This window comes from Populus trichocarpa, chromosome 3 (genome assembly GCF_000002775.5).
Source record: "Populus trichocarpa isolate Nisqually-1 chromosome 3, P.trichocarpa_v4.1, whole genome shotgun sequence".
NCBI lineage: Eukaryota > Viridiplantae > Streptophyta > Magnoliopsida > Malpighiales > Salicaceae > Populus > Populus trichocarpa.
In genome coordinates, this window is record NC_037287.2 from 20494308 (window position 1) to 20518278 (window position 23971).

Consider the following 23971-nt stretch of genomic DNA (forward strand, 5'->3'; position numbering starts at 1 on the left):
CTTGTGCGCACCTCGACTAATCCCACGGGCCCTGAAGTTAACGACCATGTAAGCCTCCAATGACCATCATATAAACAACCACAGGGCTCGAACCTGAGACTACGGAGAAAGCAAACCTCTTAATCCCAAGCTTTTATTATTGGATCACCACCAAGATGGTTACTTCCATTTACTCATTTGATTTCGTGAATCGTGAGTATAAAACTAGAGGTAAGTGGAAGTAAACCATCTTAATTACTTCCATTTACTTATTTAAATCGCGTGTTTAAGAAAAATAAGCCTTGCCCATCCTGCAATTGTGGTGGGTTGGGTTGGGTTGGGGTACAGAACTCTCGGTTCGACGTGGACATTAATTGTGGTTATTGGGTCTAGGCTTTAGATCTCTTTAGCTGGACCAGATAAATTTTAAACCCATCTAAAACTAGAAATAAATAATATTTTAGCTTATATTTCCACCTTCTTCGACTGTATACCCAGCATTAATTTTGCACTACTTTTTCTTTAGCTCGACATGGACGTTTTTAATTGATAGATTTGTTTTACAATATGTTGTTTTCCAAATCGTAATGTTGCCTTCGTATATGTAATTGGCTGTCTATAGATAAGGTTTATACGCATGTGGTTGTTGTTAGCTTATTGCTAATACATTGATTAATGGAGGAGGATGGAGCAAAAATGAATTTAAAATACTTAAACTGGAATTATTTGTGTATTTTATTGATGTCCAAGTACTATAAGCCTCTAGGAAGCATGCCACGATTAATTTATTGAAATATGCAATGATTGATTTAATAAAATATAGATTTTTTTTTGTCTTGTTAAAACAATTTAATATTCTAAATTCTATGGGGGATATTGAGTATGTCGAGGTGTTTGTTAACAAAAGTATACACCAACTAATACCAGCCCAATACATAAAACGCTGCCAGATCTTCCATGATTCAAAACAATGCATAAAAAGGTGATTAACATACTCAGTTACCTTGGTATAGAAAGGATAAACTGCTTAATTTGCTCCAATGGATATTAAATTTCTTCAACTAAAAATTCCCTTGTACTATCTCTATCTTGAAGAAGCAGCCACAAGAACATTTCAACCTTTGATGCCGCAATTGATGCGTATATATATATGCTCCAAGAAATTCAATTCGATCCAATATATTGGTGCTAGACTTGACTGTATATACTCCTTGACTTTCTGCTATCCTCTTAATTTGGACTCAAACTAACATCATTTAGCAATTGTAGGAGTTGTTGACAGTGAGAGTTCTGATGGCCTTAATGAAGCTTCTTTTCCAGTTTAACTTCCAATGCCAAGTTCCCTTCACATACTCTCCCATGTCAGCCAAACAATAAGCAGGTGCAGCAGACAAAGCATAAAGGCCTGGAAAGTTGTCCCTTAAAATCCCACTTTGTAACCATTTGTCTGTTAAAAAATAAATTGTTCTTCCTTTCCCATCCTTGAAATAGCACTCACTCTTCAAAACTGATAAAGTTTCAGAATTAGAGTCTATAAATACTGTTTCCATGTTTCTGAAAGTGGGACATTAATTAAAATATGGAAGACCATATTTTGGAATAACCTTAAACTCACCTTGTTTTCTTGGATCAGTTGAGCAACCAAATTTAATGGTTCCCGAGATTAATTTTGGAAGAGAAGATAAGCTTCCTTTTCATCAATAATTTTTCTTTTCATGTCCCCGTAGAATCAATCATATATTTACTTTTCTTGTCGAATGATGCGAGTCGGATGATATTTCAAGATTAAATTAGTAATTTGATAGAAACAACCTCCCAGATCCTCCATAATTTGAACTCGTACGATAACCTCTAATCAGAGAGGAAAGAAGGGCTAGAAATTTTTGTTTGATCTACCAAGTTTTCTTTTCCTGCCCCACTAATGTATTATTACAAAGCCAGCTGAGATGAATGAGACGTACGAGACATTTTTTGAGCAACTTGTCCAATTCTCTAACCTACATATTTGGAAGCAACGACAGCCAACCAGGAGAGGTTTCTTTTCAGCTATGGAGACTTGAAAGATATTTAACACAAATGTCCCATCACATGAGAGCTTTGTGTAACAAGAAGGTATTCTTAGCAGCTACAGAACATTTATGACCATACACTCTCTTATGAAACTTGGTTGGACAGTACTGTGCTTGAGACATGGAACTAGGATTATTTTAAAAAATAATATTATTTTAGATTTTATTTTTAAAAATGTTAAACTAGGATCCTTGAACAATTTTTTATTTGGTTTGATATAAAACCCGACTCGAACTAAGTTTTGGACTATTAGATCAGGTTAAATTTGTTTTTTATGATATGAACTCGAAAACCAACTTCCTACTAGTTTGATAATACTTTATAATATAAATCTTATACCAAGTTTACTGGATTGACTTGTTGGAACTAATCTTATTTTTGTAATAATACTTTAATATATATATTCATGGAAACAAGTTAACAATGCAGTTGCATTTGAAATAAATATCAGGAAACTGATGTGACAAAAGGAAAGTGTCATATTTTATTTTTTTTAAATTAAAAAGAAGAGTTAATTTTTATGGAAAGTATCGAATCATACGTGCTACATCCAATTACAAATCGCATGATATGAGACTCTCTTTCTCAATCTATTCTGCAACTTGCATGGATGATTTGGCCCTTTGGATAAATTCAACCAAATAATTCTTAAAATAACTGGTTTATTAATTGAGTCCTTTTCATGCCTTCATTTATTAATTAACAGTTTATTATATGAATTTACTCGATATTGAATGAGAAATGTTTAAGATTAATTGAAATTTATTACTGTCAAATTCAGTAATTAATGTAACATATATTAAAACCATAAAAAATATGAATTAATAAAATAAATTTAAGAAATTATCATCATCTCAAATTTTATTCAAAGTACATGAACACATAGGAATCAACAAGCCTGGATTTAATGGAGAGAAGTCTCGATCGAGTAGCTTAATTTTTTTTTAAGGACTGGGGAGGTGAGGTCAACCTTCCTTTATCAATATTTAATAAAATGGGAGGAACTAAAAGATCAATTTACAGTACATACTTCATTTGATATTAAAATAGACTGATTGATTACATACTCGACTGGAAAGATAATTTATCAAAAATAAAATAATAATATAATTCAAATTTAAAAATTAAAATTAAATAAATTACCCTTTATTAACTCTGCTATACTTCGAGAGTGTTTTTTTTTTCCAACTTACCTTTCAAAGTTTTTTTTCTAGAAAAACATTAAATTGATTTTTAGATATTTTTTAATGATTCTGATATAAAAAATAATTTTAATATATATAAACAATTAAAAATTATTTTTAAAAATCACAAAACATCACATTATTAAACACTGTTCATGCTGTCCAACAGTTGAGGAATTGTTTTTTTTCTTTCAAAAGTTATCATACGGACATTATTGGGTGGAGAAGTTGGCTTTGGTATTTTTCATATCATCTTTTAGGTTTCAACTCCAATGTTATGAGAAAAGACATTTTTTCATAAATTTTTTAATTCTGGTATAGATAAATTATTTGTCAATATTAAATATAAACTTAATTCTAAAGATACCACTTAACATTAAATAAAAACAAGGGAAAGAAATTCCATAAATTCCAAATTTCATATAGTGATTAATGAAAATCTAAAGCTAACGACGAAAACTTTCATCAAATATTTTGTGATTTTTGCTTCGTAAACAAGATTTTTATTTTTAAAAATTAAAATAATATTATTTTAGTATTTAAAAAAATTAAACTAGATTTTGATAAATTAAGTTAACTTTCACTCAGTATTTTTAAGCCTAAATTGTACCCATAACACCTTTTGAGATGGTGATTCCAATAATAATTAAAAAAACTAAATAAATTATTTTACTTAATTTATTAATTTGGTTGAGATGATTTATCTAAGATTTGACGAGAAAAAAAATTTAATCTTTCTATACCAAATGAGCAAAAACCGTTCTCTTCTTATTCCAAATCCAATAAAAACAGGAACAACCCACAAAAAACCCGGGAACTTAAAAATATTTACAACTTATATATATATATATATATATATATAGAACCCTTTTAACAGCTAAGTTCTTACTTTATATTTAAATAGATACATAGCTCTGTGTTGTTGTCTCTCAACAGTTGTCAAAAGATAGATTCTATGTTTTTGTAGTTTTACTCATCAGATACTGCAGATTCCTCTTTTCCAGTTCTGCAAATTTTAGTCACAAGTAGCCTTCCATAGAAACCGACACCTTATCCGTGATTCTTCTCTGTCATCTTATACTCTCTCTTGTCTACTCTAAATCCCTCTCTCTCTCTCTCTCTCTGTATGTGTGTGTGTGTGTGTAGAATACACATTCCTTGTTGTTTTTGGTTTCTTTTCTTATCTTTTGTTTTTTAATGTGCACGAAACCAAATTCTTGCCTTTCACGAGATGATAAGAGAGTAGTAGTGGTAGTAGGAGGAGTAATAGCTTTTAGTCTTTTTAGCTTGATATTTTTGGACTCTTTCTTGCTATTGTTGGCGCTGTGTGTATGTATATATAGGGACTTCACGTGCCCTGTTTTATTCAGCTATTCAAGGCCCTTTGGTTTTGATTCTTTCTCGCTTTGTTTTTGGTGTTTTTCTTTGACTTGGAGTCTTGTACAATTCTGTGTTTATTGGTATAAGATCAGTACCACTTGAATTTGATGATTTTGAGCTTTGTTTCTGCAAATTTTGGCAAAGTGAGGTTTTGGTTTCTGGGTTCTAGTTAAAGTTCATGTTTTGATTCTTTTTAATTGAATTTGAACTCAGAAGAGTTGTTCTGCTAAGCTTAAGTTAACTCAAATTGGGTGTTCTTGAACTGTGATTTATGCAAATGGAAAAAGAAATGAATGGTTTGTTAGTTTTGGCCATGGTGTCTATGCTATGTAGTTTTGGTATCAGCAAGGAGTGTACAAACATCCCGACTCAGTTATCGTCACATTCATTTCGATATGAACTGTTATCATCACAGAATGAAACATGGAAAGAAGAAATGTTTGAACATTATCATTTGATACCTACCGATGATTCTGCTTGGTCCAGTTTGCTGCCAAGAAAGATACTGAGAGAAGAAGATGAGCATAGCTGGGAAATGATGTATAGAAATTTGAAAAGTCCTTTGAAATCCTCTGGAAATTTCCTTAACGAAATGTCATTGCATAATGTGAGATTGGATCCAAGTTCAATCCATTGGAAGGCTCAACAAACAAACTTGGAGTACTTGTTGATGTTGGATGTGAATAACTTGGTGTGGAGCTTTAGGAAAACTGCAGGTTCGTCTACACCAGGAAAAGCTTATGGTGGTTGGGAGAAACCGGATTCCGAGCTTCGAGGACATTTTGTAGGTTAGTTTTTTGTGGTTTTTGCTGATGATCTTGAATTTAGTGTTGATCAATATTAGTACATATATTTTTATGACAGACAAATTTGATTTGGCTTGTTGAAGGGCACTATTTGAGTGCATCAGCACAGATGTGGGCTAGTACTCATAATGAAACTCTAAAGAAGAAAATGTCTGCAGTAGTTTCTGCTCTATCTGCCTGTCAGGTGAAAATGGGAACAGGATACCTTTCTGCTTTCCCATCTGAATTATTTGATCGGTTTGAAGCTATAAAGCCAGTCTGGGCTCCTTATTACACCATTCATAAGGTACTATCTACTTCAAAATGGTTCACTGTAGTGATTCTTTAGAAAGTTATACGACTAACCATTTGTGTTGTTGACTTTGACAGATCCTAGCAGGTCTTTTGGACCAATATACATTGGCAGATAATGCTCAAGCTTTAAAAATGGTTAAGTGGATGGTTGATTACTTTTACAATCGAGTTAGAAACGTTATAACCAATTACAGTGTTGAAAGGCATTATCTATCACTCAACGAGGAAACTGGTGGTATGAATGATGTCCTTTACAAGTTATTTAGCATAACAGTAAGTACACTAATCTGTGCAGTTTCCTTTGCTTCTCCTGATTCTTCACTTCATGAGTCCTATGAATTGTCTCCCTGGAGCTGGAATGGATATATTTTTGAATTTACTCTGTTCCGTGGAAGATAAACCTCTGGATATCTTTAACTCGAGCCTTAAATGTTACTTTGGTGCAGGGAGATCCAAAGCATTTGGTGCTGGCTCACCTGTTTGACAAGCCTTGCTTCCTTGGTTTGCTTGCAGTACAGGTAATTTATGACTATCAATTGTTGTTTATCAGCTTTTGGCTGGTGTTTTAGTCTTCTGGTTTTTCAGGTCTTTTCCTTCCTTTTGCCGATAAGAATAGTTTCCCTTTGAGAAAACAAGCTTCTGATTTTGTAAAATGAAATGTTATCATCTTTGACATAACCATTCCAATCAGTTAGAGCAAGCCTAATTTAAGATGAACTTCTGAGTTTTTTATATTGCAAATAGAATGAATTTGGAATGCAGGCTATTTTATAGAAGCTTCTTCTCTTCCTTGTAGGCCGATGACATATCAGGTTTCCACGCCAATACACATATCCCTGTTGTCATCGGTGCACAGATGCGATATGAAATCACTGGCGATCCTCTTTATAAGGTTAATGCTTTATATTAATCATAGATTACCTGAGCAACATTTTCTATGAAATGTTGTAGCATTTTGATTACTGTTCTACTGAGCTATTGCAGTTCATGTTAGAGTAGTCATGCATGCATGATCTCTGATCTTAAAACTGCCTAAGACAGATTTGATCTTCCAGGATATAGGAGCATTCTTCATGGATGTAGTCAACTCTTCTCACAGCTATGCAACTGGAGGAACTTCTGTTAGCGAGTTCTGGTACTGATTGTTGTTTTTCGTTCAATAATAATAGTGATATTCTGAAGTAGGTTTAATGCCTCCATATAGAAGAATCTTGCTTCTACTTTCATAAAAAAAAGCTTGCTAAGATCTTATCCTGTGTTGGTTGACACCTTGCCTGATGTGTGAGTAGGTCAGATCCAAAGCGACTGGCTAGCACGTTACAGACAGAAAATGAGGAATCCTGCACAACTTATAATATGCTGAAGGTGTGTTTCATCTCATATCTCTGCTTACTGATTTAGATTTTATGTGTACTTGATGAATAGAATTTGTTTCGATCTTTTCAAAAACTTATTTTGACTCCAAGGTCTGTATGTCAGTAAACATTTTGGCATCTATACGGCATTTACCTGGCAGTTTTTTCATCTTCGTGTTACATAAATTTTCCTGCTTAAATACTCTGCACTTTTTTTGCAACCTGTAGGTCTCTCGCCACCTGTTCAGATGGACCAAAGAAATGGCTTATGCAGATTATTACGAGCGAGCTCTGACAAACGGTGTGCTAGGCATCCAAAGAGGAACAGAACCTGGAGTGATGATTTACATGCTTCCACAATATCCTGGAAGTTCCAAAGCCAAAAGCTATCATGGATGGGGGACTTCGTATGATTCTTTTTGGTGCTGCTATGGAACAGGTGTGGAAACTGTTACCTGCCTCATCCTTTCTTAGCTGCTAATACAGTTCACTGTTTTTAATCATTTTTTACTTGTAAGAGGAGAAACATACCTCTGCTTCTGTGCTAACAATTTGATATTATCTTTTGTTGCTGTACCCACAGGAATTGAATCATTTTCAAAGCTGGGAGATTCCATATATTTTGAAGAAGGAGAAGCCCCAGGCCTTTACATCATTCAGTATATATCAAGCTCTCTTGATTGGAAATCTGGACAGATTGTGCTCAGTCAGAAAGTTGATCCTATCGTTTCTTCGGATCCATATCTTCGGGTGACATTAACCTTTTCTCCTAAGAAGGTATTTGCTGAATCGATCTATCATATGAGCATACGGAAACTAGTGTTACTTTTGAAGGAGGTACTTGCCAATAAAAAAAAAATTCAACCTGGATCCTCCTTGGCTGGGAAAAGGATGTTAAAAAGTGGCTAAATCTACTGGAAATTTATAATTATTTTTGTAGTGTGCAAGTGCACAGAGAATAGAAAGTCTTAACAAGGGGTGGAAAAAAAAGGCTTACCTGTGATCATAATGGATCTGATTTGTGCAGGGGACTAGCCAAGCATCGACCTTGTATTTGCGGATACCAATTTGGACAAATTCAGAAGGTGCTACTGCAACAATAAATTCTCAGAGTTTGCGTCTACCAGCTCCAGGTGTGAAGTATAATCATGACTATTTGCATCTGTTAATCTACAGGTTTCTCATATCTGATTTAATACATTTTATAAGTGCTAATAGGAGAGTTCATTGGGCATCTTCAGAGTGATACCTGGAATAATCTCTAATACTCAGCTTCTAATGCAGGTAGTTTCTTATCAGTCAATAGAAAATGGAGAAGCAGTGACAAGCTAACCCTTCAGATTCCCATCAGTTTGAGAACAGAGGCCATTAAAGGTATTTTCTTTGGATTCCTGCTTGAAATGTAAAATATTTTCGTGAATGTCTATAATGATGATGGACGTAGAGCTGACAAAGTTCTCTGAACAACATTCAGATGAGCGGCATGAGTATGCTTCTGTTCAGGCAATACTTTATGGTCCTTACCTACTTGCTGGTCATACAAGTGGTGACTGGAACCTCAAATCCGGGTCAGGAAATTCTCTTTCAGACTCAATAACACCAATCCCTGGCTCTTATAATGGACAATTAGTATCTTTTTCCCAAGAGTCTGGAATTTCGACTTTTGTGTTAACAAATTCAAACCAATCAATATCAATGGAAAAGCTCCCGGAATCAGGCACCGATGCTTCTCTACAAGCCACCTTTAGACTTGTATTTAAAGACTCTTCTTCCTCGAAACTCTCAAGTGTTAAAGATGTTATTGGAAAATCAGTCATGCTTGAACCCTTTCATCTTCCTGGAATGCTTTTAGTGCAGCAAGGAAAAGACAGAAGCTTTACACTCACAAATTCTGCTGATGATGATGGATCATCTATCTTCCGCGTGGTTTCTGGATTGGATGGAAAAGACGGAACTGTATCCCTGGAATCAGGTATCCAGAATGGTTGCTACGTGTACAGTGGTGTGGATTATAAGTCAGGTCAAAGCATGAAGCTTAGCTGCAAATCAGGGTCATCATCAGATACTGGTTTTAATCAGGGAGCCAGCTTTGTAATGAACAAGGGACTAAGTCAATATCATCCAATCAGCTTTGTTGCAAAGGGGGACAAAAGAAATTTTCTTCTTGCACCATTACATAGTCTGAGAGATGAATCTTACACTATTTATTTTAACATTCAACCTTAACAAGTGTTGATAGAGCTATTGATTAGTGACTCTGCTGTTAGATAAATTAAGTTCAATACATAAAGAGGAGGATTGAACTTGAAACCTCTTACGAGGAAAGGGGACAATAATTGGTGTGGGGCACTTTCTTAATTAGTTTAGTATAATTATTTTTATTATATTACTTGCTTAATTGTTAAGAGTTTTTTGGCGTTTCCAAAGACTAGTGTAAAAACATGCTTATCTTTTGAGTTTGATTTAATCATTGGATCAAATTAAAATGTTTTAAATATCTAATTATATAGGATAACTAGCTTACAAGCTGCTTTTGTTTTTAGACCCAAATTAAGCTCGAAAGCTGCCAATTAATTTTTTGTTGTTTTTGAATTTTTTATATATTTAGAAAAGGATTTTAGATGTGGAACAACCAGCCAAGAATTTTTTTGATTAAATTTACAAATAGAATATTTAAGAAGCTATTCAAATGCATAGGCTGATTCAATAAGAAAATTCTTATTTTATTAGATAAAAACCTAATCATTCTAATATTTATATATATAAAAACTATATTTTTAATATCAAGAATATATCTTACGTATAAGTTTATAATTCCACGTATTAAAAAAAACAAAATAATTTTTTTAGAATTTTTAAAATATTGGTTCAGTTCTTGTTTTTAATAAACTAGTTATTAAAATTAAAAATAAAATATATATATTTTTTTTTTATCTTTGAGAGACTTGATTATATTATATGCATGAAAACAATATATTTTTTTGTGTAATTTTTTTATAATGTTTTTGGTGAAAATAAAGTATTTTAATACTTGATCTAAAAAAGATCAGGCTGGAATTGATACAAAGATTTTTTTTTTTTTTTTAATAGGCCGGACCAGCCCTTAAACAGGGGAGACTCTCCGGTCTTCACTGTTCACTTTCCAGAACAGTGGAGCTGGCGCAGAAACAGAAGAAGGGGAAAGAGGAGAATGGCCGGGGGAAGCTGACCTGCGGTGGCTCACGGCGGCGTTCTCTGGTGGCGGTGGCGTTGCGGTTGCAGACTGTGGAGCTACTTGGCCGGTGGCTCTTCTTTCTTTCTCTGTGTTTTCCTTATGCATTTTTCCTTTTCTGGGTTTCGTTTTTTTGCTCCTGCTGTTCCCCCTCTATGCTTCTGTTTCCTTTTCTCTTATCTCTCTGTCCCTCTCCGTTTTTTTTCCTTTCCTGGTTCTCTCTCTTTTTCTGTCGTTCGTCCTCTGTTTTTTTTGTCCCCCTTCTGTAATCTTTCTCTCCCCCTTTCTGTATTTTTTTGTTAGTTCTCTCGTCCCCTGTTCTTCTTATCTCTTTTCTGTTCTTTTCTCTCTGGTTTCAAAAACAATCTCCCCCTAAATCTTTCTGTCTCTAAAAACTTCTCCCCCTCTCTGCGAAAACTCCCTCACGTAAAAATGTCTTCTCCCCCCCCCCCCCCGTCCTTTTTCGTCTGTTTGTTCCCTTTGTTCTCTGTTCCTTCGTTTTACCCTTTCTCCCTCTGTTTTTTTCATCCCCTGTTTCAAAACAATCGTCCTCCTGGTTTTAAAAAATCTCTCCTCTGTTCCCTCTCAATCCCCCTGTTTCTTTCCCTTTTTTTTTTTTCGGTTTCTCTCCACTCTACCCTCTGTTCTTTGTTTCTTTTTTTTTTTGCTAATCCTCCCTCCTCTGTAACCTCCTTTCCCCTCAAAATCCCCCCTTCAAACTGTCCCCAGCTTCTGTTATCTATAAGGGAAGGGGAGAGGGAGCCACCCTACCCTGTACAAGCGCAGGGTAATGTGGCATGGGGCGGCCTCTGTGCAGCCGCCCCAAGGCATGTCTCCCCTCTCTTTTCTTCATCATGTTGGCAGGGTATGATGGGTATGGGTTGTGTCGGGTTTTTGGGGGGAGAGAGAGAGGGGAAAAAGCGGGAAAAATCATCTTCTTCCCTGCCTCTTCGCGCGCAGGGGAAGAAGAAGATGCAAGCCGTTCAAAACGGCACCATACCATGTTTCCTCTTCTTTTTTTTTAACAGTGTATGCAAAACATCGTTTTGCACAAAACACTCCATTTTATTTACAAAGAAATGGCGCCAAAATGTGCCAAATTCCAAATAAGGCCTCCATTTTATATTTGTTCAATCAAGTCCTCAATTGCAATTTTAATTTTAAAAATCAATTCAATTGCATCCCTGCCAAATGCTATCATCGGCCCTAAATATATTTGTCTTTTTCACTTTAGTCCTTAGTTTGAATTTGTGGATTTTGACCCTCAATTGATCAATAAACTTTCAATTTCTTTAATTTAGCTCCTGATTCAGTCAATTTCAATGCCTATAGTTACACACTCTTTCCATTGTGGTCCTTGGTTTTGGATTTCTTCATTCAAATTTCTAATTGGCCATCAAACTTCAATATTTATACAATTAAACCCTTAATTTGACCAAATCAACTCTTAAAATTTATATTTTGATCTTTGAACTTTAAATGCTTTCAATTAAAATTTAAATTGACTTAAAAATCAATTTTTCTTATAATTAAACCCTCCATAAATTCAATTCAATCTTCAATAAAATTTCATTGAATCCATAAGCATATATTATTTTAAACTTTCAGGATTATTTGTCAAAGCAGGCAGTTCCATCAAGAGGTCAGCTTTATTTCTTAATTATTAGTTTTTTTTAGGAATCACATTTTTTGTTCTCTCTGACTTTTCATCTCCTCCTGTACATGTGTCTTAAAATAATATACTGAAGAATTTATATATATATATATATGCCAACCGTGATTTTTTTCCCTCAATGATTGGATGAGCTACAAGAGAACACAAAGTGATATAGGGCATGCAATCGCGTGAAGGATCCACAAAGTTCTTCGGCGCTGTACATAGAACCGTTATAAAGGAAATCCTGAGCGAAAAAAGTACAAGTTCATCCCAATCTGAAGCTGAAAATGATGCAAGTTCAGGGAAATAGCCAGCATGTTTTGCTGCAACAAGCTTGGAAGCAACCACTTTGCCCAATGACTAGGTGCTGGGAAACAATTGCATGAAACAGCACAATTCATGAAATCTCCTGACAAATTAAAGCACAATACAATAGTCGAATAAAAATTTAATGCTTGTTTCTGTCAAAAGAGTCGTCTGGCATGATCAAAAGTTATGCTTGTTTTTTTTAGAAAGGTCTTCTAGCATGATCATAAACTACGTTTTGAACTTAAACCTATTCATCTAGTTCATAAATGTGTATGCTAAGCTTTTCTGTAGTCTAATTATTTGATAGATCTATCCAGATGAACTTTTCTCTGCTAAAAGTAAAATTTTTAAAACTGAATTTAGATAATTGTTCTGACATCTTCATAATATTGTAAAATCTATTTTTATATGCTATTTAGTTCCTGTTCAAACAATTCTGTCATAAGACACCTGCGCTCATTTTCTTCAGGTCTGTGATTGCATGTCGTTGTTCTATGCAAGACATGATTAATGTTTAAGTTAACATCCTTTTTTTTTCTTCAACATGATTATTATATGAATCAAACAGCAATCAATTTGTCAAAATAGTAAAACCACGGAGAAGGGACATGAAAGATTGAACCCGTAAGTTAATGAACATTATACTGTGTCTTGAAACTAAAACTAACTAATATGTTTCCTGCTTCTTAGAAAGTCCTATCAGAAAACACTAATTGCTTTCAAAGTCCTCTGCCCTAATTTATTTAACTTTGATGTTGAAATAAACAGTATCATTTCTGTAGTTCAGTAATGGTTCCAGAAGAAACTTTCTTAAGGGTTTTGGGAGGTTTTCAATTCATTTATGATATCTTGATCTTAAATTTTTTTTTGTGAACCTCGATATGAATTCATTGAGAAGGCTTTGAGTGTAAACACATGGAAAGAAGTTTGTTTTTGCATGAAAGTTGCACTATCAGGGTTGACTGAGTTCCCTATTTTCAAGACATCGCCGGAGCAATTCTAACATTATCGTCGCCAAAGACTACTTGAAATAGGTAAAGGGGATGCTCATCTTTCATTTGAATTCAACCTTGCTCAATTTTAAGATCTATAACTCTACATTTATTCGTTTGAAGTTGCTAACTCGATCAGTCAAAACTGGCAAAATCAGAGTCCAATCAACCGAACGACGTGTCACTCACCTTCTGTTCTTTAATTATGAACGACGGGTCATTTATGTTTTTTTTTTAGGATTGTAAAATTTTAATTGAGCCTCTATTCTTTCAATTTCTTTTAATTACACCCATAATTTCCTATAAATTTTTAATTTCATGCAATTTCACTTCTACCAAACTCAATTATCAGCCCCTAAGTTGTCTGTCTTTTTTATTTTTGGTTCTTGATTATGAATTTATACATTTTGACCTTCAATTGATAAATAAACTTTCAATTTGTTCAATTTTTCTTTTGATTTGGTTAATTTCAGCCCCTATATTCACGTGCAAAATTTTTAATCTTTGATCTTCCTCAAATCATATGTTGATACAATGCCAATTTGTATCACCAAAATTAATTTCATGGTGAGGGGTCTTTTGGTGTGTTCGAAACACACTTGATGATGAACTACTAGTTCAATGGTCAATGATGATAAATGGAAGGTTTCAAAGGAAAATATGGAAACTACTCTTTTATGATATTACTTGGAGTATTTGGTTAACCATAAATAATTTGGTTTTCAATGATATTCAACCAAATCTAGAATTTTACTTTTCCTTAACCCTCCATCGGTTGTCTACATGGTTAAAGAATTGTGAAGCATATTTCTCTTGCACAGTTAATAATCTTCAAATTAATGTTGATTGCATTCAACGATGGACAAATGCCAAAAGATAACGTTGACTGTTTGTATGGTTTTGGTATCACGTTGTAGGCCTTTTCTTTTGTTATCTATCTCTTGTTTCCTCTCCATTGGATCTCTTTTATATACAAACTATATCTTTTCATGACGGCCATCCTCTAAATGGCTAGCATGATTTTAATAATACCTTCTATATTATTATATATATAAAAAAAAGAGTTGCGTAATTAAAATCGAGGCTGATGATCACTAATCAAACTCGAGGCACGTGAGAAATATAGGTAAGGTCAATGAAGCTTTTAAAATTTTTTATGTACTGTGACAATGTGGCATTTATATTATTCACAATCAGTACAAACTTATTGCCTTTCACACCCGAATTCAGATCGGCATTATGTAGGTAAGGTCTATTCTGGTTTATTTAGAAGTGCAAAAACGACGTATGCAATATGATATCATGCTGCTGCTGCTAGCAATGATCATCCTCGAAGAATAATTACAGAAAGGACAGAGCTTGAGCTTTGAGGCTTGTTTATTTATATAATTTAAAATTATAATCAATAAATCGGGGTAAATATTTTTGATTTAGGAGGTTCTAATCAATTAATAGAAACAAATTTATTATATTTAAAACACGTTTGACAAATATGTATTTGGACTTAACAAATAGGTACAAGCCTAAAAAGAGGTTTAGTCCTCTGAGATGGCCTATCTAAATGAAAAGCCCAAAACTTTTAGATTCGATCATTGTAAGTGACTCAAATTTATTTGGAGATTCTACAAGTCTAGGGTCAAATTGTTCTATCAAATAGATTTGCACGCCATAATTAAAGGGCTTTTAAATAATGACTTTTTTTTTTAATTTTATATTTTGTTAGATGGGCTGAAGCTGAACGAAATGAAGAAATTGGCAACATTTTAGATCCTCATTTGTGACGTGGGAAAGTTTCTTTGCTATTTTTGGTATAATAATGTTTATTATATTAATTCATCAATGATTAAGATTTTTAGTTTTTTTTAGAGTTAAAAAAATTCTAGATATGCAATTTGATAAATCAAGTATAATTTATAATTCAATTATTAAATTAAGTTTAAATTTTTCTAGAAAAATCTAAAAGTCATGTTTTGTATTAGATTAAAATTTTATGATAATCACGGGTCAAGAAAACCTTAAAATAATTCTTAGAAATTACAATGCAAGATTTTTTTTAATTTACCAAGTTGTATTTGAATTCTTTTTTTTTACTTGACTTATAACTTTAATATTTTAATTAGTATTTTTCTTTATATAAACCCTAATACTAGATAAGTTTTATTAGTTAGTTAAGTTTTAATTAAGTATTTTTTTCTATAAAGAATTTTAGTTTTAATGAAAATTTATTTTCTATAAAGGATTCACGACTAATATAAAGGATTTAAGATCAGGAACAGGAAAACTAGAAATGAAAGGAACTACCATCGCTCAGGATTTGAAGTACATTGAAATCATAAAAACAAAAGAATATACAAAGGGATTAAATATTTATCACAATTGAAGGATAGAGCACACCGTTTGTATGACAGTGAGTACAAGGAGAAAAGTAGCAGCAACAACGGAGATGCCAGTCCATGGATTGTTGAAGTAAACCTGCTTCAAGGTTGCCTTCCACTTGTACCTACGCTTTCTGCAATGTAAATTCAGCTCTTCGCAGAGACCCGAAAGAAAACTTTCTGAAGAGATAACATTTTCTATGAAAAGATTGTGAAAAAGATTTGACACTGCTTCGTCACTGCTTAGCATATTTTTCATATTCTCATTGTGAGCAAGTACTTCCACATCTTTGGTAGCACTGACGAGGCAGCTGATGAAAGTAATATAGTCATTTACGAAAGTATCCCCGTTCGCATGATGGCATTGCTCAAAGGCCTGGAGATTTCTGAATAAGATTTCTATCACATCATATATTTTTAGTTGTGGAATTTCTAGAATCCCATTACTGAATGTTATGTCAAATAGTGAGCTTCTTTCTGTATTCTTAAACTTCACTCCAGATTGATGGAGCTCCGTCGCAGTGGGTGCGCTTAAGAAAGCTTCTTCTTTCGCTGGACGGTGCTTCTCTGTTGGCTGCTGACACTTGCTTAGGAAGTCAACGAAATGTAGGACTCTAGAGGAATCGATTATTTTCCAACTGTCCTCTTTCACCCAGTCAGACCATTGACCTTTCAATAACCCACAGCTAAGCTCAATAAGGGTACAATTCTCAGGATTGGCAGCTACACTGGATAGCTCAAGCAACTTCTGGAGGATGAAGAATGGAAGCTGATTTTCAAGCAAGCTCATATCAAACAATACATCAGCAAACTTAAATGGACGATAGAAAATGTGGTCACTACGTCTACTTTCATAAAACCCGCTCAAGTACTTAATGTTCAGTAAGACCATAATAATGAAGACAGCATCCAGTAAGATCATTGTTACGAAGTCTTTCCTACCAAGATTAATGGTTTCGGCATAACTATCACGTAATTCCGTTTCATTCTCCTTGATAATGTTAATTAAATCCTCCACACTTACTAATAAATTCTGTTCGAGAAACTGCTGCAAGTACATTATTTTGTGGTCTTCCATAGCTTTTAGATTTTCCTTACCATGGTGAATAGGGCCTATTGAGACTACTCGAGGTGTATATGCCTTTTCATTTAACTTCCGCAATCGTTCCGGGACTCTGTAGATGCAGCATGCCAGGGAGAAAGCCTTCTTGATTTTCAATTGCTCCCTTAAAGAAATAGCTAACTCATTGACATCAAGTGAAACTTCATCGCTCTGATCCATTATATGCTGATCAGTACTACTTGATGTTCCACCAATTTCCACCCTGTGACTGAACTGATACAATCGCTGGTGTTCAGAAACAGCACGTGTATACTATCACTTATAAGTCATGAAAAAAAACATATTCTGAAAACAACCACAATAATAGTTTGCATGAAATCAAATTTGTACTTCTTTCACTTAAATCACACAATAGCAATATAATGGCTAAACGCAGATATTTTTCATGGGCACTTAAGCTCACTTAAATTATAATGGCATCAAAATGTACGGTCCCACAAAAGAATTTTTTGGCCAGAAAAAACAATCTTACCAGAAAAAATAAAAAACATATTAAAAAATAATATAAATCATATCTTGAGAACTTATATAATAGCTTAAATTATTAGGTTGAATTGGTTATTTGACATGACATCAAAGCCTTGATAACTAAGCGATCACAAGTTCGAATCTCACAATCCTCATTTATTTGATAAAAAATAAACACAAGGTGGACCTGTACAAGTTTGAAGTTCAAAGAGTTCATTTAAGGAGATGTGTTAGAAAATAATATAAATCATATCTTATAATCCTATCTAATAGCTTAAGTTTTTAGGTTAAGATAATTATTTGACAAAATAAACCATATGGCATACCAACTTGCTAAACAAGGAGTTTCAAGAATCTGAGTTTGTGGCTTGGATGTAATATTGTGGCTTCTTTAGATCGATTATAGAACACTAGATGTTATGATGTTTTGATAATAAAAAGGCTGGGATTAAAACATTGGCTGCGGAATTTTGAAGTCGTTTGTTTTAGCTACATTTCCGTAATGATAAATCTCTACGTACAGTGTTTGTTGCTGCTCCTTCAAATGGCTACTGCTATGGGCTAGAAAATCAGAGGCAGGTTCTGTTGAAGTTATTGATGCTGTTTTAGGGTGCTGCAAATAATTCTCTATGGTAACGTCAGCTGTTGGTTTACTGGAAAATGATCAGCTGGAGCTGCAGTTTTTTTTTAAATTATTATTATTGTTTTTCTAGTCTTTGTGTTTTCTAGGGTCTCTTTTGCTTGGTTCTTGGCTGATGTATTTTTCGGCAAACTCCATGAGTTGTTGTTCTTGCCTATTCTAGGCTTTATCTATTTTGCTTATAAAAAAAAACAAAAACCTTCTCATTAACAAGAAACTATTGACTCGTCTGCTATTGAGATAATTCATTTCACTCGAACTTTAGTTTGCAATATTATTGAATTTTTAATTGTTTTTGAACTCTGTGACGCAGGGCGTTATTTTTTAATTTTATGACATAATTATTTTTATTATAATATTTATTTATTTATTAAGAATTACAAGGATTTATTTAGTTTAAAAATTTTAATGCTAGCTAGATTTTATTAACCACGCAACTTTTACTATGAAATATTTTTTGATTTTAGGTTTAGAATTTGTAAAAATAAAGCTGTCTAATTTATTTTTGTAAACAGAGATAGACAAATATTAGTCAAAAATTTATCTATAATTTTGGGCTTTGAAATTCTATTTTTTTTCTACTATTTAGGACTGTAAAATATTAAAGCTTGAAAATCCCTAGTGCTATATATATGCGACGTTACTTTGGGATGGAAATTAATTATAAGGACACAATGGCAAAAGTTGTTGTTGATCCTAAATATGGTGAATTAAGAGGAATTTAATCAATTTTTTTACACAACTTGATGAATTAAGAGGAATTTAATCAATTTCTTTTGATGTAAATTTTTTGGCGAAATAATTAGAGATGCCTAAATATGGTTGCATGCTTCGCTGCCATGTATCAGGTCGAAGGAATTCTTAATGCATTTAGTACGTAATAGAAAATTATTTACTCTAAAGAATAATTATTTTCTGTAACCAGATACATTACTAGTACCTTTTTATTTGACACTTGTTTTTTTAACGTATAAATATATGTTAGGTTGCATGTTAAGAATATTTTTTATTGTAATTTTCTCGGTATATATTGAGAGAATATTTTTATTAATAAAATTTTTTAAAAATTTACCGATAAAAATATATTTTTAATATTTATCGATTTTTTTTATAGTAAAACTAACAAGAATTTACTTGTTAGACCAAATGAGAATAATGCTTTCTGGACCTCTAAACAAGTATGTTCCTGTGTGTTGGTAGTTTCCATCCACTATCTTAAGCCATAACGCCAAATGATAAATGATAAAGAACTAACTCAAATATTGTATCTTAATTAATAATCTCGTCTTGATAAACTGATTTATTTCTAGCCAACCAAATTCCTACCGTAAGCTAACAAGAAAATTACATATTGCGCTGAAATTTTCCTTTAACAATGAATTCTCATTCAAACAACAATTTATCTATGGTGTTCGGTATACACCATTGTAAATTCAACCATTTTAGAAATCAGTTCTACAATTACCAAACAATATAACAATGTAGAAAAAGGTGCCTAACATACCTTGATTTCTTTGACTAAACAATATTACAGTGGCTAATATGTAACTAAAAACTTAACCACACAAAGAATTATCATTAATGGTAAATACAATAACTTTGGAATTAGAACATACCTTGATTTCTTTGAAAGCTTCCTGTCCAAGCACCAAGTAAATCGCACTAGCTTTCACTTTCTGCACAAATTCCTTAGCAGTGTTTTTGCGACGAGCTTTCCCACATACAGAAAGTTCGTAATGATTGTGTAGTTAGGACAGAAAGTTTCGGTAGGTTATATATAGTACATGTGAATCTCAATAAAACAAAAACTCACTCCAGTCTCTTAACTGGAGAATAATCTTATGACAAGTTGAACATGTGAACAAGCTTAAAAAAACTACTCGCGTAATTGACTAGACATATACCTTTAAGAGAATTTGCAAGCGGGATTACACAAAACAATTAAAAATATATATCACTAGTTGAATGACACCCAGAAACGAAAAACAAGTCACTAGTTGATGAATAAAGAAAGGAAAAAACAGCTGCAATGCCAGATCTCTTAAAACAAATTTCGTTGACATTTATAAGTTGCGTAATTAAAATCGAGGCTGTTCACTAATCAAGCTCAAGGCATTTGAGAAATAGAGGTAAGGTCAATGAAGCTTTTTTTAAAAATAAATTGTGTTGCGACAATGTGGCATTTGTGTTGTTCACAATCAATACAGGCTGGAAATAAAACACACAAGTATGGTAGAAAATAAATGCATACATTTATGAGATATTTATTATATATTCCTGTTAATCCATCAATTAGTTGAATCAATAAATAATTAATGATTCATGATCAGTTTTCCATTTCAACACCACTAAAAACAATTTCCATACTTTTGAATGGTTGGCCCTCCATTATTATTCGTCTCTCCAGAGATCATAAAAGGGCCGGAGACCAAGCAATTGTCAACTTCACATTGCTAAGCAAGATTCTCCTTCGATCTGTTCATGTCGAAAAGAATAAGTAAAAAATTAGGAGTTAATTTCTCCTCCTAAAATGTTAAACACTTTATTCTTTTGAAAAAAATAAAATTTGGTATGGGTACGTAGAGAAACCAAAACATATATTTGGTTTCTTTAATGTAAAATGATATTTTTTCATTAGAAAAAAAGTACGATAAAGAAATGTGCAAATAATGTTGATATTCTTTTCTATTATATATGAAAACTATTTGTGACACAGTTTTATTTGGAATTACAAAAAAAAAAAAAAGGGGTCAAACTATGGATATTATTGAATCACAATTTTTGTATATTATTTAGAATTAAATACAGATTCGTTTCACACCTATATTGAAAAAAGAAGAAAGGTACTCATGATAATATTTTCTTGAGTATGATAATTTAGAGATAAAATTGATGAAATTAGTAGCACAGATCTCAATCTGTGATAACTCAAATAAGCCAGGAGCAAAACCATCATTAAACTCATTTTTAGTAGCATGGATGAAGGAACTTGGTGATGGTAAATATCACTCCCTATAAATCTACGCAGACTCGCAATTGCATTGCCCAAAGGCGTGGAGATTTCCAAGTAACTTCCTGTACGTGGGGTCTATATAATATCTCCATCAAATTTGATCTCAAGTCTAAATCAAGGCACAAGGCAATCTTATTATCAAGAGAAGATGATTATTGACAAATACCGAGAAGCTTGATGGGCAGTATGATTTTGAAGATAAATGCAGATCAGTCCCCGGTTAATCGCAATTTTGTATACAATTAATTATTCACCAATATTGTATTTTCTTAAAACTCCAAAGAGCTGGTTGAAGTTATAAGAATAAAATAAATGATGGAAAGAGAAACAATACGAGTGCTTACAATACAATTCTTTCTTAAATTTTCTTTTCATTATGGAATTATTTTCCCATCCTCAATACATATTTATTTCAAATTTTCCATACGATATTAATTTAATTATTCATTTAATTTTTTTTAACTGGGGTTTACAATAAATCTAAATTAATATGCATTTAATTAACGGTCAACAACCCTAACCTTCAAGTTGCAAAACATTGATAGTTGTAGGGTTGGATTCAAGAAAGGAACAATATCCTTGAAGGCTGAAGGACATAAATTTTCTGTGTGTATGTGCTAAGTTATATAAGGCCCAAGCCTCTACTGGAAACCTGATTTTAGGCAGGGTTGATTGTATGGTTTAATTTGTAGGCAAATATATACATTCTCAATATTTTTGTTTCATAATCTTGCCCATTATGTCATGAGACTCAGTTTCAATATGAGGATGCTATGGTAACAATTGTTTTTACAATATTTTTTACTCAGAAACATATTAAAATAATATTTTTTTTATATCAATATATTAAAATAATTTTTAAATATAAAATATTTAAATTTTTAAATTTTTTTTTTAAAAAAAAAAAACCGTGTTATCATCCTTTGTGGAATGATGTTTTGTCTTGTCTGACAAATTATAAAAAGTGGCCTTAGTAGGGATGGATCATGAGAAAAAAAAAGTTTGGCCAAGTGGGCTAACTGTTGCATCTAAATTTAAAAGGCGCAATCTTTGCCCAGCTAAAAATCCTCAACCCCTGCAGCTTAAAATCAGGGTTCAACTGGAGGCCTCGGCCTTCTATCATTTAGCAGTATTGTTTCTGACATGACTTTCCACGAAGCGAATAAAAAGAAAATAAAAGAAACAAAGAAAATATTAGAAGAAAAGAAATATAAAATAAAAGGAATAACCATCAAAATGAAGCAAAGGGAGATTGATAAAAGGAATAGCCATCAAAATCAAGGGTGCATCATGACCTTATAGGGACAGTGATTCCCAGGATAGAGTGGCATTTTTTAAATTCCCAAGTTGTATTGCCTTAGGAGGGAGATTAATTTTATTCAGCAACAAGATCTGGAAAACAAGAAATGAAGGGAGATTGATTTATGATTTTAAGTACATCACAATCATAAAAAGAAATAAAACAAAGGGGTTAAATATTTATGGCAATTGAATGATAGAGCACACTGTTTGTATGACAGTGAGAATAAGGAGAAAAGTAGCGGCAAAAACAGAGATGCCAGTCCATGGATTGTTGAAATAAACCTGCTTAAAAGTTGCCATCCACTTGTGCCTACGCTTTGTGCAATATGACTTCAGATCTTCGCCGATACCGGAAAGAAAACCACCAGCAGTGACAATATTTTCTTGGTCAAGATTGTAAAGAAGATTTGACACTGCTTCGTCACTATTTAGCATATTTTTCAAATTCCCTTTACGAGCAAGTACTTCCACATCATTAGGGGCCCTAACGAGGCAGCTGATGAAAGTAATATAGTTACTTACGAAATTATCATTACCCAGATGGCATTGCTCAAAGGCCTGAAGATTTCTGAATAAGATTTCTGTGGTGTCATCTATTTTTAGTTGTGGAATTTCCAGAATCCCATTACTGAATGTTATGTCTAATAATGAGCCTTTTTTTGAATTCTTAAACTTAATGCCAGATTGATGGAGCTCCGTTGCGGTTGGTGAGTCAAAAAGAGCATCTTTAGCTGGAAAGCGCTGTTCCTTTGGCTGCTGACACTTTCTTAGGAAGTCAACGAAATGAAGTACCCCAGAGGAATCGATTATTTTCCAACTGTCCTCTTTTACCCAGTCAGACCATGGTACAGTTAATAACCAACAGGTAAGCTCAGTAAGGGTACAATTCTCAGGATTGGAAGCTACACTGGATAGCTCAAACAACTTCTGGAGGATGAAGAATGGAAGCTGATTTTCAAGCAAGCACATATCAAACATTACGTCAACTATCTTAAATGGACGATAGAAAATGTGGTCACTACGTCTGCTTTCATAATACCCGCTCAAGTACTTCGTGTTCAGTAAGACCATAATAATGAAGACAGCATCCAGTAAGATCATTGTTGCGAAGTCTTTCCTACTAAGACTAATGGTCTCTGCATAACAATCACGTAATGCTGTTTCATTCTCCTTGATAACATAAACTAAGTCCTCCACACTTACTAATAAATTCTGTTCGAGAAATTGTTGCAGGTACATTATTTTGTGGTCTTCCATAGCTTTTAGATTTTCCTTACCATGGTGAAGAGGGCCTATTGAGACTACTCGAGGTGTATATGCCTTTTCATTTAACTTCCGCAATCGTTCCGGGACTCTGTAGATGCAGCATGCCTGGGAGAAAGCCTTCTTGATCTTCAATTGCTCCCTCAAAGAATTGGCTAACTCATTGATATCAAGTGAAACTTCATCGCTCTGATCCATTATGTACTTATCAGTACTTGATGTTCCAACAATTTCCATCCTGTGATTGAACTGATACAATCGCTGGTGTTTAGAAACAGCACGTATATACTATCACTAAGTCATGAAAAAAACATATTCTGAAAACAAACACAATAATAGTTTGCATGAAATCAATCTTAATTTGTGGTTATTTCTATCTGTGTTAGTTTTCAAGGGGTTTCTAGTGACGAGCTTTTTACTCATGTTTTATTATGGAATGCAAAAGTAGTGGTGTCTTGCTGTGAAATAAAAGGGTAAACTTCAATTATTTTCCTTGTAATAGATTCATTAATATTCTACTTCTACTCCTACTCTTATAGTTTTCATAAAA

General features: G+C 33.3%; 2 protein-coding genes across 2 annotated transcripts; one reads left to right on the top strand and one right to left on the bottom strand.

Annotated features, from left to right (window-relative positions):
• The first annotated feature begins 4121 nt into the window (after window positions 1-4121).
• LOC7493266 (uncharacterized) lies at window positions 4122-9452 on the top strand. The gene is made up of 12 exons (XM_002304726.4): window positions 4122-5401; window positions 5503-5705; window positions 5789-5986; window positions 6160-6231; window positions 6510-6605; window positions 6769-6848; window positions 7003-7078; window positions 7297-7507; window positions 7652-7845; window positions 8096-8201; window positions 8353-8442; window positions 8543-9452. Exons 1-12 carry the CDS (start codon window positions 4885-4887, stop codon window positions 9292-9294), a joined length of 2595 nt encoding a protein of 864 aa, XP_002304762.4. The 5' UTR covers window positions 4122-4884; the 3' UTR covers window positions 9295-9452.
• A 6063-nt stretch (window positions 9453-15515) lies between these two features.
• Window positions 15516-23636, bottom strand: LOC18097209 (UPF0481 protein At3g47200). Its single transcript, XM_006385964.3, has 2 exons — window positions 23469-23636; window positions 15516-16743 (listed from the first exon to the last, which is right to left on the bottom strand). Exons 1-2 carry the CDS (start codon window positions 23617-23619, stop codon window positions 15608-15610), a joined length of 1287 nt encoding a protein of 428 aa, XP_006386026.3. The 5' UTR covers window positions 23620-23636; the 3' UTR covers window positions 15516-15607.
• Between the last annotated feature and the right edge of the window lie 335 nt (window positions 23637-23971).

What these genes read in the sequence shown, in the direction of transcription:
- LOC18097209 (XM_006385964.3), bottom strand. Translation starts at nt 23,619, where the DNA reads ATGGATCAGAGCGATGAAGTTTCACTTGATATCAATGAGTTAGCCAAT. An exon ending in AAATGAAAAGGCATATACAC is followed by an intron (nt 16,744 to 23,468) that starts CTCGAGTAGTCT and finishes AGGCATATACAC; the next exon opens with CTCGAGTAGTCTCAATAGGC.
- LOC7493266 (XM_002304726.4), top strand. Translation starts at nt 4,885, where the DNA reads ATGCAAATGGAAAAAGAAATGAATGGTTTGTTAGTTTTGGCCATGGTG. An exon ending in ACAAGTTATTTAGCATAACA is followed by an intron (nt 5,987 to 6,159) that starts GTAAGTACACTA and finishes ACTTTGGTGCAG; the next exon opens with GGAGATCCAAAGCATTTGGT. An exon ending in CTGGCGATCCTCTTTATAAG is followed by an intron (nt 6,606 to 6,768) that starts GTTAATGCTTTA and finishes TTGATCTTCCAG; the next exon opens with GATATAGGAGCATTCTTCAT.